Source organism: Protopterus annectens, chromosome 1.part0, assembly GCF_019279795.1.
Source record: "Protopterus annectens isolate FY-2018-M chromosome 1.part0, PAN1.0, whole genome shotgun sequence".
Classification (NCBI taxonomy): Eukaryota; Metazoa; Chordata; order Ceratodontiformes; family Protopteridae; genus Protopterus; species Protopterus annectens.
This window is the reverse complement of record NC_056725.1, coordinates 1,383,670,428-1,383,689,956: the sequence shown is the minus strand read 5'-3', so window position 1 is coordinate 1,383,689,956 and position 19,529 is coordinate 1,383,670,428. Positions and strand designations below refer to the sequence as shown.

The 19,529-nt window shown below is 40.2% G+C and overlaps 1 protein-coding gene across 2 annotated transcripts in view; it reads left to right on the top strand.

Annotated features, from left to right (window-relative positions):
- Positions 1-19,529, top strand: part of RRAGD (Ras related GTP binding D) — an 865,206-nt gene that overhangs the window by 368,153 nt on the left and 477,524 nt on the right. For both annotated transcript variants that reach the window (XM_044067081.1, XR_006364236.1), the window contains exon 4: positions 15,960-16,074. In XM_044067081.1, the coding sequence (XP_043923016.1) occupies positions 15,960-16,074 (115 nt within the window). The remainder of the gene's footprint in view (positions 1-15,959; positions 16,075-19,529) is intronic.

Here is a 19,529-nt window from a genome sequence, read left to right as displayed (position 1 = left end):
TTTGGATGACATTATAATATTTTCGAAGGGTAGCAGGAAGTTATTGGATGAGTTGCTGATATATATGAATAGTACTACACTATTTTTGGAATTTACCAGTAATGTCAGAGACACCTATGTCAATTATTTAGATATTACAATCAAGAAGGACAGGACGAGGGGGGCTTTAATTCAACTGTTTAAGAAAGTCAACCTATTCTAACACTCTGTTGCACTTCAGTAGTTGGCACCTAGTTCAACAAAAGAAGTCTGTGGTTAAAGGGCAAGGTGTTCGAATTGCAAGAATGGTCAGTGACTTAGATGAATTTTTGGTCCAGACTAACATCTTGAGGGACATGTTTGGGAGGAGGGGATACCCAGAATAATTTCTTAGTGATATACTGGGAGAAGTAATAAAGAAGCGGATAAGTGGACAGTTTTGTTCCCTGTTGGGAACAACAAGTAATATTATGGGCCATAATATGCAGGCGAGAAATAGTAACACCATTGAATTTAGCAAGAATATGGTGTTGACTTATAATAAACAGTTTGTAGAAATAGGTGAAATTGTAAAAAGATACTGGGGGGTGTTTATGATTGAGTCTGAATGCTCAAATATTGTAGGTACATGCCCTCGGATTACTTACAGAAAAGATGTTAACATAAAAAATATGTTAGAGAAACTTAATTATACAAGAACCAAGGGTATAATGAATGTGTGGATATTGTGCATTATGTAAATATGTGTTAGAAACCAAGGAGGTTACCATTCCTAATTATGGTAAACACATATTAGATAAGAAATACAACTGTAATAGTAAGGGGGTTGTTTATTTAGCCCTATGCACAGAATGTCCAGAGTTGTATATAGGAAAAACTATCAACTCCCTTAGGACCCATGTATGCCAACACTCATGATATTTCAAAAAAGAATAAAAATGAAGAAGGCAGTTCGCGGACTCTACTGGCAGCAAGTTTAGACAAGCCCACGATGTTGGAAAAAGAAGGAAAGAACATCAACATCTCCTTGGCAAAACACAATATAGAAAACGGTACACATTCTTTCAAGTTTTGTTTCTATAGACCAGGTTGTAATAGGTGAAAGAGGGGGATTTTTGAATGACTTTTTAGAAGCAAAAGAATTGAGATGGCAGCTTAGGTCACAAGCAACAGTATATCCAGGATTAAATGATTTTATATCTATCAGCTCCATTTTAAGGCTTAGAGCTGATTTTATTATGCATTAGAATAATGTTTTTTGTATTATATTTTGTATTTATTGGTGGGAAATGCATGTGTCTTTTTGTACGTAATTGTGCCTACAACTTTAAGAGGCTAATTGTGTTGTGTTAGGGGTGGTATATATAAGACTGTTGGGTAAAGTGCATTTTTTTCTGATTTTGTAGTGTTTATCTGAAGAAGTCTCTATTTACCTGACAAAATCGCTAATAAATATCCTTGGAGTGGATCGTGAGACTTGTTCTCTTTCTTTTGTGAAAAATTCTTAGTTGGTGAGCTGTGGTTCTTCTTTAATACTTTAGAACACTTAAACCTGAAAACAGCGTTGACATCTAGGAAAAAAATCCAAGTTATAAACCAATTTGCTCTTCCTGTCCTAGCTTACAGTTTTGGAGTGATAGACTGGCCCCAATACGTGTTGGATAAATTAGATGGGAGAACAAGAAGGATGCTTCATGCACACCAAATGATTTATAAAAATCAGTGCATACCAAGATTGTATATTCCCCGTTCTGAAGGAGGGATGGGCCTCCTTGGAATTAATTGCATGTATAGATCTGCAATCGTGAGACTCCACACATATCTGCTGACCTCACAAGACCCAAATGCATTGAAAGTTTTGAAACATGAGGAGAATAAATCTAAGATGACTTCCCTGCTTAGTCTAGCAGAAGCATATTGGCATCATACTGGAATGGAAATCAAACCACAAGTAGATATAAATCAGGCAGCAACTGAATGTGCCAAAAAACAAAAGAAACAATATAAGGTGAAGGACCAGATGAGAAGTTAAGAAATGTGGAAAATGCATAAATATAGTTGCAAGTATAGAAAACTTTTAGAATAACCTCATGCTGATCAGGAACGAATGCAGGAATGGTTAAGGAGAGGCGAATTCGAACCAAGAGATGAAAGGTTAATATTGGCGGCACAAGATGTGGGCCACATACACGTTGGTTTGCAAAGTCCATTGAACATGTGTAAGAAACAGACAAATGTAGGTTTTGTAAAACAGAATTGAAAACATTTGCACTCCTCGTTGCTGGTTGGGACGTACCAGTGGCAGAAGACTGTATACTGAAAGGCATAGTAATGTTGCAAGATGGTTGCACTGGGGATTGTGCAAACATTATGGTATTGAAGTGGCTGAAAAACACTATAAACATGAGCCATAAAGCATCATAGAAAACAATGAAGTCTACATCACATAGGATCATCTATTACCAACAGTTCAAAAGATAGATGCTAGAAAACTGGATATAGTGGTCCATGAAAAGAAGACAAATGTAGCATTGATTATTGAAATCACCACACCTAGTGACTACAGTGTCTTGCATACAAAGAGACACAGAGTCATAAAATATCAGGATTTGCAGGCAGAAATGTGGAAGAAAGATACCCAGACAGTTCCAGTAGTAGTAGGAGCAACGGGTCTCATAAAGAATCTACAATCATATTTAGATGTGTTACCAATACATGTAACTCCATAAGAATTGCAGGAGTCATTACTGAGCACATTATGGGTGCTGCAAAGAACACTTCTGTCTGACATCAAAGATTGAAACAATACTAATTTCATGAACTTTAGTCATACTTTGACTTAGGAATGGGGTCCAGTCCCATCATGGTAGTAGAAACCCAAAAGATTTGGAGAAATTAAGAAAATAAAAAGAGACTGGCATCAGGATTGCAGACATACCTAGGCCCAAGGCCAGAGCTGCCTCTAAGAAGGGTTCTACCTCAAACCCTATGCCTAGGCCTACTGGTTTCTATGCACAGGGATATCAGCAAGACTTTGTGAAGTTATCTGAAGACCTTATTTCTATAGTCAGGGCTAGGCAATGCCCTTTGGAGTCTTCCACAGGGAAAATGAAGAGGGATCCTTCCCATGATTTTTCACTGAGCCTCCTGATTTCTGGTGAGGATTCTGACCAGGAGGAATCTGTATTTGAGGAGGGACCCTTTCTTACTTCTTTTGAAGATTCAGATTTTGAAGAGAATCTGGCTTCAGCTTTGCCTCCTGAAGACATCAGTTTTGGGGACACTCTCCACGACATGAGGAAACATTTCCAGTGGGAGGCCTAAGGATACCCACAATCAAAAAAGAGGATTAGGGATCTTCTTGACCTGCCAAAACACAAACCCTTGGCTATTATAGTGTTGGAAGTTGTAGAGGATGTTTTTATGGATTCTTCCTTGAAGCCGGATTCTCTTCCTCTAGCCCCTTGAAACCCAGACAGGTTGTATAGGGTGCTGGACTCACATAAATACCTCTTCAAGAATTCTTCTGCTGATCCAGAGTTTGTCACTCCAGCACCCAAAAGAGCAAGGGTAGCTCTTCAAAAAATCCTTTACCTGCTGACAAAGAAAGCAGGGTCTTTGATAGGTTTGGCAAAAAGTTTACACTTCTGTTACTAGCCATGAGGGCCCTTAACTGACAATTTCATATGATCAAATACCAACAAACTGTTTTAGATCAAATGAAGCAAAAGATGTCTTCCCTGGAGGACAAGAACATTTCCAAGGAATTGTTGGACTTTTGCCATTGCAGCTCCCAGGTGGCTAGACATTCTTTACATTCTTTACATTGTGACTGTGATACTATGGAGGCCTCCATTCGAGCTGCAGTCTCTGGTTCTGTCATTAGAAGGCATGGTTGGCTTAGGGAGCAGACCCTCCCAGACAAGGTCAAGCCCAACCTTCTGGATGCAACCCTGGACAAGGACTTTCTCTTTGGGCCAAAAGTTGAGGCTGTGCTCAAAAAGAAGGAATATAAAGCAAAAATCTTTGCAGACTGTTGAGTACTTCCTCCACATTCAGCCTCCTAGGTTTAGTAGGACTTTTCCCATTAAACACTGGTCTTTTCCCTGTCAGTCAAAAAAGCAGGGAAAGGAAACCTCAGAGGAAAAGACCTTAAAGGCAACACCAATCACAAAGGCCCAGGCAGTGGTCCTCAGAAACCCCCAGACAGGAGAGTTTTAGTCACAGGGTCCTGGCAGAGAGCAGGAGTGACTCTCCCATTCCCCTGCCCTTGGTCCCACCATCTCCCAAAAACATAGGAGGAAGACTAGGAGGAAGGCTATTCCTGGTCAAAGACAATTGGCTCCTCATCACCTCAGACAAGTGGGTTCTGAATATTATCTCAAATGGTTACATGATCACTTTCACTGATAGAACCCACGTAGTCAAGATAGGGGAACCAATCTCAAGCAGTAGACCCGTAACAAGTGGCATACCCCAGGGTTCAGTCTTGAGGCCTCTGTTATTTGGGATATACCTTTCTGAGGTGCAGGCCAAAAACCAGTGGGCTACTGTCATCAATTCCCCTACTGATGTGGACATCCTGCAAGAGGGTCTCACTCGGACAAATGACTGGTGCCATGAACATGGCCTCAAGCTGAATACCAAAAAATGCATCATCATCCCCTTTGGAGAGAGTGACGTCCCCACAAATTATCACATTAATAACAATGTCCTAAGCACTCAAATCAGTCATGAGGGATTTGGACACCCAGGTTGATAGAAACCTGACTTTTGACCACCATGTTGCTTCCATGGTACGGAAAGCCTTCTACATGGCCCACCTCATAAGTAAGGGTATCTCATCCAGGGACAAAAATGTCATAACATCCCTGTATACTTCCCTTATAAGGCCCATTACTGAGTACAGTGCACCTTTCGGCATGTACTTCGCAAAGCTCATGCAGCAGCTGGAGACACCACAGAGGTTCCTCACCAGGAGAATCCAGGGCCTCAAACATCTACCATACACGGATAGGCTAAAAGCCCTATCCCTCTACTCAGTTTCGTACAGACTCCTCAGAGGTGACCTCTGTCTGGCATACAAGATGATTGTTGACCCCACCTTGATGAGACTGCTGCATATCCGCAAATCAAGTTCCACTCGAGTAACTCACATGCGCGGCCTCAACCTGGTCTGTGACATCAACAAGACCTGTTGGTGGGACAGATTTGTGTCTCAGAGACTCCTTCATCTATGGAATAGACTTCCTCTCCACATCACGCGCAGTACCTCTTTGTCCCTTTTTAGATGCAACCTGGATAACTGGATGGGAAACAGAAAATATACCTCTGGGATTCCACCCATGTCCCTGCTGGACAGGGGCATTGGGTGCTGATTTGTCTAAGCGTAGGCTAAACTCTCAGCTAGGCTTATAAGGGCCTAAGGACCAATAGCCTAGTATCCTCCTATGATCCTATAATTAAGATACTTAGGTTTCCCAGATATTTCACAAAATCAGAGAAGAGAGTCCCTTTCTCAAATTCTCAATCAGTTATCACAGGGCTCTGTGAAACCAGTCCCAGAACACCAAAAAGGAAAGGGGTTCTACTGCAGGCTGTTTCTGGTTTCCAGAAAGGAAGGCTGTTGGTGCCCTATTCTAGACATGTCCACTTTCAATCAGTCCCTTCTGGTACCAAATTGGTGCCCCATTCTAGACATGTCCACCATCAGTCAGTCCCTTCTGGTACCAAAATTCAAAATGTTGACTCTTCAAAAGCTTCTACCCATGTCAGCTCCCTAGGGCTTAATGGTCACCCTGGATCTAAAGGATGCTTACTTACTTACTTGCACGTTCCTATAGAGGAAACATGCAGAAGCTTTATACATTTCAGAACAGGTTCTGTGGACTGCAATTTGGCTTGTCTACTGCTCCCAGGGTGTTCACAAAAAGCTCAGTCTCTTGTGATCACTTTCTGCAGAACAAGAGGGGTCCAAATTTGTCCTTATCTAGATGGCTGCCTTATTCAAGTCACAATTCTGCCAAAGCTTTTCAGGGTTACTGCCGTTACTCAGAACCTCCTCACCTTCTTGAGGTTCACCATAAATCTACGCAAATCCAACACAGACCCATCCACCAAGATAGTTTTCCTGGGGCCCTTCTGGATTCTTCTCTTCAAAAGGCCTTTCTCCCTCCAGAAGAGGTCTCCTGTCTTGCTCAATACTTCCAAAACATTATGCAGAGACAATGCCTCTCAGCCAGGGAATTCCTCAGCGCATTAGACTACATGGCATCTGTATCCTCATGATCCCTCTGGCCAGATTACACATGAGGAGACTCCAGTGGTACCTCACGAATCTGTGGTGCCAGCACTCACAATTCATGGCAACCAAAATTCAGCTAATCCGTTGTCTCAAGGAGGAATTTGCATGGTGGGCACAGGCTTATGCCCAGAACCTGGGTCTCCCCTTCAGGTTCACTCCTCAGGGTCAAACTTTAACCACAGATACTTCAGACAACAGTCTCGGGGGCTCATTTCCAACACTTTCAATCCCAAGGTAAATGAGAAATTCAGGTCAGAGACAAGCACATAAACTGTAAAGAACCGATAGCAGTTCAAAAGGCCTAGTAGCTTTCAGAGAAAAATAGAAACCAGGGGTCTTGCTAGTCAAAACAGACAATACCACAGTCATGTGGTACATAAACAAAGAGGATCTCACTGTTACCCTCTATGTCAACTAGCTATGCAGATCTGGAGGACAAGTCAATCTGTGGGGTTGCACCTCGTAGCTCAGTAACTTCCAGGGATTCAAAGACTCTAGCAGATAACCTTAGCAGGAACTTGATGCATCCCCATGAATGGCATCTGCATCAAAAAACATTTCTCAGCATAGTCCAGAAATGGGGAACCCTACATAGATAGATCTCTTTGCCACCAAAGAAAATGCTCAACTAAAAAGATTCTGTTCCATGAACAAACTGCTCACAGCCTGGAAAACAGATGCTTTCTCCTTCCTTTGGATACACCTTTTCCTTTATGCATTTCCCTCTGCCTCTTATTCCTTGAGTCCTAAACTCCTAAAAATCAGGGAGGCCCCAAGAGTCATTCTGATAGCCCCATATTGGCCCAGGTAGCACTGGTATCCTCTGCTACTAAGTTTAACCAATGTAAATCAGTGGCAGTTACCTCAGAGAGTGGACCTTCTGACTCAGGACAAGGGGAGGTTTGTGCATCCCAGTCTGCAGACTCTCAACCTGGATAATCCCCCAGCATACACCTCCAAGCATGCCTTAAGCAAACAGGTTCAAGACATTCTCAAAGCGGTCAGAAGGCTTAGTAGTAGAAAATCATACTCAGCCAAGTGGAAAAGATTCTCCAGCTGGTGGCAGCAGAAAGTCCTCACTCCTAATTCCACCAATATCTCTGCCATTTTAGATTACCTGGCTACCCTGGTTGACAGAGGCCTGTCCTTTTCTTGCATCAAAATTCACACCTCTGCCATTTCAGCCCACATCTCTGTTCTTCCCCCTATCTTTTCGTACCCCCCTGCTGAAATAATTCCTTAGGGGAGTGATCCACATCAGACCTCCCAGGAGGCAACCCACACTTCATGGGACCTCAATTTTGTTCTGGAAAAAAATACTCTACCCCCCCCCCCCCTTTGAACTGGTAGCTTCTGCTGACCTAACATTTTTAACTTGGAAGACTGCCCTTTTACTGGCTATCAAATCAGCTATCTGTGCTGCAAACTTTGATGGAAGTGGAACAGTTTCTCATATTCACAGGCAGAGTATCCCTCAGGACTAACCTATCCTTTATGTCCAAGGTGTTCATGGACACATCCTTGAATCAAGCCATACACCTGCCCACCTTCTTCCACAATCCTCAGAACCAGGGGGAGAGAATCCTTCATTCCTTGAATGTGCATAGACAGCTCTGCTACTATCTTGACAGAACTAAATCTTACAGAAAATCAGACCGTCTTTGTGTCCTTTGCCACTGACTCTGAAGGGAAGCCAGTTTCCAAACAGACTATTTCCAAGTGGATCTCTCACTGTATTTTGTTTTGCTACAGCCATCATAGTAAAAAGCCACCTGAAGCTGTCAGGACTCACTCTACTAGGGCCACTGCTGCCTTCCTAAAGGGAGTCTCTTCCAAAGACATTTTAGAAGCTGCTAACTGGTCATCTTTACATACCTTTACCAAACATTACAACTTATCAGCCTTTTCCAGGTTTAGAGCAGGATTCACCACTGCCATTCTGCTTTCCATAATCTTCCTTCCACCCTTATCTCAGCTTTGGGAATCATCCCATAAGTCAGGACTGCAGCAGTGAAGCACAAAGAATATAGTACAGTTATGTACACTTTCCATAAATGTAGATTTCAAGTGTACTTACTGTTGCAGTCTTCTTTCCCTCCTTCCTTCCCCCTTTGTCTACAATAGTAGTCTATTGTCTTCCCAAGACAGTGGATCCCCTGGGTGTTCTCCCTGCCTAGCCTAGTTTCTGTCTTAGACCCTTGTTTATTGTTCATCCTGGGGGCTTCTAACTTCTAGGGGGTAAGAAAAAACTGATATCATGTCATTGGCTGGCTCCCTATATACCCAAGCATACTGATGTCGGACAGGATGTAGGGCCAGTCTGAGCAGGAGGGAGATTTTTTACTCTGGTAATCAGGCTGTCCAAGGGCTTACACTGCAGGAAATCCCAAAGTCAGGACTGCAACTGTGAATACACTCAAGTATCGACAGTTATGTTAAGTCTACACAACTGTACTGTCTGTCATTGAAAGTATTTTTCTGCTCATCCAAAATGGCTTCTTTCACTTCTGAAAGAGCTGCTCTTTCAGGAACATGGGAATTCTTCCATACCACTATCAAGTCCCTGTTTCTGTCATCTTACAGGTTACTGTTGTAAGCCGTCAATTTCATTTATTCTCCACAAGGTTTGCAAAAGAATCTTAAGAGATGTAATACTGGGAGGTCATACTTACAAATGCAGCTTTGTAATGTGGATTTCTAAGGGCCTAAATCTTTTTGCCTGTCCCATTTAAATACTTTTTTTTGGAATGTTTCAGACACGTTTTCAAGCAAAATATACTTATTTTCTATTAAGGTGTGCATTTCTGCTAGCTCAGCATGCATTTGTATTTCCCACAAACTGTAGCTAACCCTTCTGTTAAAGTTTTCTTTAAGGATATACTTCACTCAAGGCCTCTATGAAGACACATTTCTCCATCACAGGACCTTTCTTTATGTTGCAGGAACTAATTGTGCCCCCATCTGACCCAGCAGAATCTGTGCTTGTCAAACATCTCTCCAGGAATTCTCTTTTTCTGGTAGCTGTTGTGTGAGATAGAAGAATGAAAGAACTGCAGGTGTTAACATATAATCTCCATGCATGATATTCCATCATGATAGTGTGTCTCTGCAGGCCAGCCTTCCTTTATGCCAAAGGTGATATTCAGCCCATACAACTTCTAGTGCTTTATGCAAGCTACCAAAATCTTAGAGAGCATTTATGCATGTTTTAGATGCTCATAGAGAGCTGAGATATTACAGCCGAGCGATGACCTTAATATTTCTAGAAGTCAGGCCACCTCTATGTATTCTTTGAAAATGGAGAAGAAGGCCTACCTATAAGCAGTCAAACATTATTCAAGTGGTTGGCTTATTGTATTATTTTTTGATATAATAAATGCAACAAAACATTTCAAAGACCTAGTAGAGCTCATTCCACTAGAGTAACAACCACTTCTGTTGCATATTTCATAGGATTATAGGAGAATACTAGACAAACGGCCCTAAAGGGCATTTTTAAGCCCAGCCATGCTTCCCATAAGTATTGGACAGTTTTTGGACCCTTAAGGTTGTGTGAGGGATATATAACTTGGGTGCAAATATGTCCAGTCAGGACATATTAGAAGTTACAGCTTTGAGAACTGTCCATACTTCACAAAACACTACAAGCTTGAAGTTCACTCTAGAGGTAAGACAGGTTTGGACATTGGTGTGCTACAGGATCCTACAACTGCCAATCTCCCAGGAGACTTTTGTTACTACTTTAATGCTGCTCAGCTGTAATAAGTTACTGGTATGGTGACCCACTCCAAAGGAGATACTGTATGGGTTTCTGTAAGATATTTACTATAACAGTGCATCTTTGAGAAATGGTTTCTTGTAAGAGTAAAGCTGTACATTATCTAGCTTCCTAATATTTTGAGGTGTATACTTATTTGCAAGCTTTATCCTTCTGTTACCAGTGTGGTTCTTATTTGAGGATTAGTCAGTCGGTAGCTTTATTTATTTTTTATTTATTTATTTATTTTACATTTGTTGGCTGGGATAGTTCGACTGGATACATGTCCATTTTCAGCGGAGGCCCGGGGAGAAAAGCTCCACACAGTAATGTGATATATACAATACAATAGACAGTTTATAGAATACATGAGACACACCGATTATACAAATTTTAAATCAGAAATTAAGACTATACAAGGGTAGGACGAAAGATAAAAGAATTATGAAAATCTTCATTAGGACATTTAGTATGCATTATACAATTGAGTTATAGTCTTTGAGACACAGGGATGATGCTAATCAGGATTAGGGCAAGGGCATAGCCAGTGTGATTTAAAATATTTTTTGAGATTTTCTTTGAATACTGTAAGTGAGGATTCAAGAGTAAGGTCATCAGGGAGTTGATTCCAGGTTTTACCAGCCAAGTTAGCAAACAAGGCTTCATCAGCTGTGTTGTTGAATTTGATTGTTTGGATCAATAGTCTATTTGATGAATGAAGTTTACTGTGATTACTGTGTAGGCTGACAATATTTTTGAGTGCTGGTGTATTATCAGGGTGGTAGGGAGCTTTATGAGCTACTGTGAGCTGGGTAATCTGTAGTAGGGAAGGAAGTTCAAGCCACCCTAGAAGATTTAGAATGTGACAGTGGTGAGTCCTCTAGGCTGAACCAGTTGCAAATCTAGATATGGTTGTAACAGTGAGCTAATTTGTTAATTTCAGTTATGCGCATGCTTGTAAGTAGAGGGAAGGAGTAAAGGAGGGTGGATGGGAGATGAGAATGGGCAACAGCAGTTGTGACAAGAGGAGTGAGGAAGGGTTTGAGCTTGTAAAGGGATCCAAGTTTTTTGTTTATGGTTTTGATGGGTTGATTGACATGTGCATAAAATGTAAGGTTATTGTCTAGTATGACTCCCAGGAGTTTGGTTTGGGCTTCAGGGGAGATGATGGTCCCATTATTAGATATTATGGTAATGTTGCAGGGTTGGACCTATGAGTGGGAGTGAATAGGAGCAACTTTGTTTTTTGAGGGTTTAATAACAGATGGCAATTAGTAAGCCAGTTTTCAACAGTATTGAGAGTACTCTGGGTTAAAGACTGCAGATCTTCTTGTGAGGTGGCTGAGCAGATCAGAATGGAGTTGTCTACATATTAAATACAAGTTGCCTTAGGAATAACGGTGTGGAGGTCATTAATAAACATGGAGAACAGAAGGGGTCCTAGTATTGAGCCCTGTGGGACTCCTAAGGAGATGGGTACACAGGGATGATAGCTTATCTTGCCATAGGACTGCCTGTTGGCATCCAGATAGATAGCATTGAAACCCTTAGAGAGACTGGTAGTCTAAGGAAAAGGCTTTCAAGGTATGGATGAGTAACTGATGGTTCATGTCAAAAGCCTTGGATAGATCTAGAAGAGAGCAGAGGAAAGTAGGTTGCTATTACGGTTATGGTTAATGACATTAGAGAAAGAGACAAGAGCTGAGATGGTGCTGTGGAATCGCCTGAAGCCGTGCTGAAAGTCAGCCAGCAGCTTACTTTGAATTAGGTGGTTCATGAGTTTTTTATGGACACATTTTTCCATTATTTTAGCTAGTGGAGATAGAATGGGTATAGGTCTGAAGTTTGATAGTTCTATGGAGCTACTGTCTTTATGTAGAGGTATAACATGGGTTACTTTCCAGATTGAGGGGACGGAGGCTTCAGATAAGGTTCTGTTTATCAAGATTGAAATTGGGTAGGCTATGAATCAAATCTCAAGGTACCTGTGTTCAGTGTTTGCAAGGTAGGTAACTCACTAAATGAAGCTAGATTTAACTTATAGTTATACAGGCAGTTTAAAATAAAATTTTGGAGTAAGTAAACACCTGTATTTATCCTTGGATAGCAATATAGTGAGCGACTGTATGTTAATCTAGGTTTGGTACAATTGTAATCTTTTATAGGGGCACGAGGGTAATTTCCAGTGCTATGGACCCAGTTCAGCATTTTAACAGTGAAAATATACTTAGGTTTGTAGATATTAACCTTGTATAGCCTTTTAAAATAGTGGGTCAGGGTTGTACTGCTTTCCGTTTGTAGTCACTAGCAGCTGGTAGTTATACTTAGGTTTGTAGATATTAACCTTGTATAGTCTTTTAAAACAGCAGGTCAGGGTTGTACTGCTTTCCATTTGTAGTCACTAGCAGCTGGTAGTTCTTTAATGTTGTTAGCCTTTCAATGGGAGCCATGGGGGGATAGAACCGTGCTTGTAGAATAATCAACCTACTGGGCCCTGGAGCACTGGAAGTTTTTATTTTTTATTACCAGTGTTGTTCTTATTTGAGGATTAGTCAGTGGGTAGCTTTCATAGTTTATATTTTTTAATTTGACTGTTAGATTTGTATACCACAAGCATGCTTCTGTCTGTGTAAGCTTCTTCAGAGTATAAGAAATGAAGAAGACATATGCTAATACTGCTTTTGTAGGAACTTTGTGCCATCAGAATAAGCATCTTCACTGGCTAAAGAGTAGCAGAAGCCTCTAAAGGGATGGTGACAGCACTGGAAAAATGTGCAGAGCAGCTCTGTAATGATTTGCTATTTGACAATTCCTTGAAGATCTAATGTTGTTAAATATTATACACATCTGTATTTTCCATCTTCATTAAAGAGGTACTTGTGACCCTGACCCCAAAGAAGTCTAATTTATATCCTAATGAACTTGGTAGGCCCTGCCCATCTCTAATATACCATTTATTGGTAAGGTTATTGAGAAAGATGTTTGCGTGCAGCTTGATTCCATATTGAAGGAATATCGATTTCGTAATACTTACTCTAGATTTTGTTCCAAATACAGCTCCATAACTGCCCTTACAAAGGTCAGCAATCAGCTCATTACTGGTGCTATTTGATCTCTCTTCAACAATTGACATGGTTGACTGCTGTATCCTGACATGCCTTTGAATAATTGCAGCCTATAAACTACTATGCCTGACTGGTTTACATCCTACCTTATAGGGCAGAACCACAGTGTCTGGAGTTAGTTCATCATCGTTCTACCTTCTTAGCCGTGTAGTTCCATAAGGACACATTTTGTGTTCATTGCTATTTTCTGCATATATGCTGTCCTTGTAGGAGCTCATTTGTAGAAGTAACTTCTTACGATTTCTGTGCAGGTTATACATAACTGTATTTCTCTTTCCCTCAATACTGTGTGTCTATTGTAAATTCTTTAACTAATGATTTGGAAATAAACCAGCCTTGGATGTGTAGTAATCACTTGAAAGTCAACATATCAAAGACACTGGCCTTGTAAATACATGCCAGGTTGAGGAGCTCAAATTGTCCAGACTTGAACCTGTTTTTTTATATGTTTTATATTTTACCCTATTTTAGAAATTGGTTTTACAAAAAAGGCAAGAAATCTTGGTGTTGTCTTTGATAACAGGCTAACACTCCAGGTCCAGGTGATAGCTACGATCAACACTTCATGCTTTCACCTAAGGAATATAGCAGAGTTTAAAGACCTGCTACCACCCAACCAGCTCCTTGGGATGGAAGGATAAATCCCTGACTATAATGGTGGGTGACTCAAGTTTAACTGGTGGCTCAGGTACCTGTAGGTGCTGGCTGGGGAGGATGGGATTGGGGGAATCACTGCTGATTCACCTATCCTGGAGGGGAAGAATGTGGCTGTGGCTCACCACATAAGTGGCAGCCAGTGGCCTTCTTGAGCTAGCAAAGCTCGCTCTACCATTAGGACATTAAAATTAAGTAGCAGAGGATAAAGTAGCATGTGGAGGTATGCTTCCCCTTGGGAGATAGTTATTGTGGGCTCAGAGGAGCTGCCGGGGGGGGGGGTGCCCCCACAAGGAGAGGATAGGCCACATCCCAGGGTCAGCCAGCAGGCCCACTCTCTACTGTCTGACTCATGCTGCGGAACTGAGGGTTTATGAGGGTTCCAGCGTAGGAATGAATGGACCATAGAGCTCTTGTAAAGCCCGAGAATACCCATCTCCCATTCTGCTGAATCACTGGTTCATTTAGTAAATGTAGAAGAGACATCAGACAAGGTCCTGGGGGAGGGAGCAAAAAAAAGACGTCCACTCGAGAACCTCTCTGTGTGTAATCATTGTCTGATCTCCTCCCTTGATTAATGATTAATGTAACTAGAGCCTTACCTCAGAGATTGACATTTTTCAGCTGGTATAAAATTCTTCAAGCCCACCTGCTATCCAGCGCTTTTTGTTATGAACATATGACATCGGTTCTGTAAAACCTCTACTGATTACTGATTAGTTTCTTGCCACTTAAAGGTTTAGTGGTAGTGTACTTAGCCATACATAACCTGGGTACCTTTACTTGAAAGAAATCCTGGTTCCATTTGTTTAGCTAGGTCATGACTCTTTGTCACTTTGGGGTTGTTGAACCTCCTAGATTATGACTAGATTACTCTGGTCTCTGTTTTTGGAAGCTCCTACCACAGTGGCTTTGGGAGTCACTCACTGTGTTCATCTTAAAGAAATTGAAAACTTACTTCTGTAGCCTAGAGTATTAGCTTACCTGACACATTTCTTGTCCTGTTTCTAATTTATTTTGCAAAAATTTGATGTATTTTTTGCAATGTATTTAGTGTTTATTGTACTGTACTTACTATTGTAAATATATTAATGAGCTTGAATTTGAATTTGCTTGGTACACTGCCCTTCATGTCCTGAAGCAGCAGGAGTGTTTCTAAGAAAGATGCTGATGTTATGTGAGTCACATGTTTCAATACATTATAAAGATACAAGCCCTGGCTACATAATCCCTCCCTCCAGTTCTACTTTATTCTTCATCAGCTATGAGTAGCATTGCTGAATCTCTTGACTCATCTTTGGGCTCCAGAAAATGATTATTTCAAGTAGAAATAATGTTTATTGAACGTCTTTGTTTTGAATTGTCAAACGTTTGTTTCTAGTCTTATTTTGGTGCTTTTCTCTTTGGGCCTCCACTGAAAATGGGTGTTTCAGTTCTCAGGCAAGCATCCCCAATAAACAAAAGCAAATAAAAATACAATTAAAAAATGCCTAAGGGTTTGTCTTAAAAGCATTGAAGAGCAGAGCTGTACCTCCACACAGACTAGGGGTGTGGATGGCCCAGGGATTGAGCCAAGAGAGGGTCGAAAGGAATACTTCAGTGAGTGGTCCTAGTGCCTGGAGAAACAAGTCCTGCATGTTCTGTAGCTGGAGTTTCAGTCTTGCAGATGCCTCTTTAGTGTGGATATCATACATGACTGTCATTCCTTCTGTTGTGTACTGTACATTTTGAGTATTTTATTACTCATCACCTGCACATATTTCACCTACACTTTATCTAAGAGTTACTCTTCGTATTATAAGTGAGGTTAGATAGAGTCTGGTGCTGCCTTACTTGTGTTATCAGTGTCATTTATTGAATGTTGACTAAAATATATGGTTGTTTGATTTTCAGCTTCTTGCTTATAAAGTGCTAAGCTTTTATGTCCTAAGACTCATTTAAGTTTAGTCATATATAAACATTGATAATTAACAGTACAGATCGACATATGTAGGATGATCTACCTGTATAAGCATTAATATGCCTTTCTTTACTAGCTAGTGACATTGTGAAAAATTCCATTGTTTTGACAGAAATTAATACAAACTGATGTGTGAAAAAATAATATCTGGATAACTAATGCCCAGCTTTTATTTTCCAGTTTTTATTTGACAAGCATATATGACCATTCAATATTTGAGGCATTTAGCAAAGTGGTACAGAAATTGATTCCACAGCTTCCAACACTAGAGAATCTACTCAACATTTTTATCTCTGTAAGTACTGCAGTATGATGCATGCACTTTAACATAGGCTCTAATATCTGTTCAGATATGATATTGTCTCCAGCTTAGCTTTTTATATTTGCATACTAGACTTCTGATGTGCATCATTGGTTTAGCAATGAAATGTCTACATAGTCTTCTTAGATATTCATAGTGTATACAAGTGTTCTGATGCATAGATATTACAGTTTGTTTTTGTGGCATTTTTTTATTGTGTTTATTGGAAAAAATTGGCTAATCATTTAAAGTATTTCAGTCATCGATCATCTGTCTTGACAATAAAATTAATGTACATATGCAATCCATTCTGGTGGACATAACATATACATTGGGATTAATTCAACAAATACTTTGGTCTGTAAGGGCTTATTGATCTGTCCAGAGCAAGTTAGTAACAAGAACTGCCTTTCTGTTACCAGCAGTTGATTTTTTGAGCTTAGGTGTCGATTTGGATTAGATATACTTTTTATTTCAGGCTAACATATCAGCATAGAATCCTCTTTTCCCAACTTGTGGAGGGTTTGTTGTGGCTTGCTGTGAGACAGACAACAATTGCTGTTAGGTATGTGGGGCTTGTGATGTTACTAGAATGATCACTGGATATTCCTCTGCCCCTGATGGTAACTCTAGGTCTGACGACACTTTTCTAGTTGTTCATTGAATTTTCACTTTTGTGGAGAATGTAGGGATGGGGGTTGTCCTTTTATCTGAAAATTAAAAAAAAAAAACAAAGTCCTCTAAGCTATTGTTTTTGGATTGTAAACCTCCCCAATTATATCTCAACGTAATGCTTCTCTTCAGGAAGCACAGCTGTGAGGGAGTCAGGAAGATGACTAGGAAACTAACAGTCCTGTCATGAAACACTGGGGAGTTGTCAGTGGGAAAGTGGACATGAGTAGAGCTCAAAAGCTGCAGCAGTATATGGTATAACACTACATAAAGCATTCAGACCTAAATATAAAGGGTCACATGACTTGAGGGGTGCTACTGCCTTTCATGTGGTAACTACCATTTTCTTAAGTGTAGTGCATAGGTATAACTAATTTGCATAAGGTGGATGACAGAGAAGTTCTAGCAGTACCATAGGTGAAAGTATATCAGGTTGATCATTCAGGATAGCAGCATGAGATAAGAATACTTAGGTAATGCCTGAGAATGGGAGGTGTGAATGTCATGAAAACTCACCTGATCAGCACACTAACCCTAGCAATCGGTGATGAGGGAATGCAAATTGTATGCATTGATGACATTCCAAAGTACTGCTTCATGGAAGGAGATGTTACTGATGATAACCAATGGTGAGAGTCTACTCTGTGCAGGACATGTCCACCTTAATGGAGAGAATGGAAGCAGTGATGGCCAGTGTCTAAAGAAGTGCCATTAAGAGATGACTTAAAATTCATTTGTTTTAGGTATATGTCTCCTTTCCCTGGTGGTATAAAATAATAATAGCTCATACATCAATTCACAAAACTGTTTTCTTGAGACAGAAAGGATTACTACAGCACTCCTTGAGGAAACTGCAAATGAGCTAATGCATCACTCTCTTAAATTCAAAGTAAGTATTTTTGGAGGGATACAAACTACTCTGCATCCTCCTGCCTTGTGTGTGGAGGTGGGGAGAGAGTTTCACTCCCACATGCTTTGCACTTATATATTTTTATTCTGTGATTGCTGTAGCTCATAGGAAGAACAGTACAAAACTGCCTTACTCTATATCTGGGTTGCTGTGATCTTGGACAGCATAACAAACAATATTGTTTAAATCCACAGACATCACCACAGTATACATTGAAGTAGTTGCAAGCAGTCACTGCACTGAGGAACACTTGAGCAACTAAAATCAGCAAATAGATACTAAGCAGCTGCAGGTAACTTGCTGTTTCAGAGCTCATAAAAGAGGGTAGTTGTTTCAAAAGATCTCTTAAAGTGTGGGCATCACCTTTAAGGAAATCAGGCTACATTTATGTAGCGGTAAAGCTTGATGGAAACAGAGGGTACTTCAGCTTGTCTTACACTGTAGTATGACTAGCCTTGACACAGAGTGCTTTGCTTCTGCTTCTACAGCAGAGTTTGTTCAACGTTGATGTCGAAGCACAATCCTTAGAGTTGACTTGGTTTCAGAAACATGAAGTGTTCCACTTAAAGATAATCAGTATTGCATTGCACAGGTCCCTCACTGGTTCTTATCTGGTACACCATGAAAGCATGAATCTCCAAAAGTCTGGGCTAGTACCACACAAGAGTCGACAGGAACCACTAGTATGGTGAATCAGCAAAGGTCATAACTGTGATTCTAGCAGTACCAGGTATTTCCGGAAATGTTGTGTATATTGTCAGGTCCTCTACCCTCTACAGATTACCAAAATAAAGTGTGATGAAAATGATACACTAAATCGATTTTACTAATTCCGTCATCCAACAGATCTCCTGTCATGTTGGTGAAGCCACCTGGCACTTCCATCAACTTAACATACCTTAATTCTGAAGGTCTGCCTCTTTGGGGTAGGTAATTATTTTGAATTACAGGTTGTTTTAAATGTATGAAAAATTCAGCAAAAATGGGTCAAAGAATCTTAATTCAACAGATTTCATATTTGAAGATTATCGTGTACCACATAATATCATTTCATTAAATGTATTGAGCGGTAGACTATAGTAGTTTAAAAATAGTCACGAGTTCTCCAGAAAGTTCAGACATGTTTTCTGAGTAAAGGTTCTGAACAATAGATCTAGGTAATTCAAATAAAGGTTGCATGGGTCCAAAGTAGTAATTCAGATCCTAACTCTGAATACCAACTGCCTGCAAGGTTACAGAGTAAAACAGACCGCTTAATTACAAAAAAAAAAAAAAAAACACTGCAATATGTTTTCAGAGTGATTGGAAAGCAGAAACCAGTGATAAACAACAAAGCAATATCTGACTGAAATGTACATCACAGATCAGGCAAACAAGTAACAGAACGATAATACTGATATGTATAATATAATATAATATAATATAATATAATATAATATTAAAAATATGCAAAACATTTGTTTTTTACTTTGAAACCTGCACAGTAAACTTCTGCAATGTTTCCAAAAAAATAGAAAAATAATTAGCTTAGCTAAATGGAATCAGTCACTTCCATCCTCCAGAAGAATATCAGTGAAATACGCATATTTAGAAGGTGGCAAGCATCAGACCCTAACTGATAACAATACAGAGCCACATAAAACAAGTTGCAGGTAAATTTTAATATGCTTAGTTTTATGTCCATGACTACATATTGTAATCCAAACAGTAGAAGCAGTGTTAGAAGAAATTCCCAAAATTTCGTGCTGCGGTGTAACAATCATAGCAAAACAGCTGTCATATACTATAATCAAGATAAAAGAAGTTCATGTCACATGTGGTGGTCTGCACCAGAGCCACAGAATTGTTTTACAGCAGTACAGTAGAT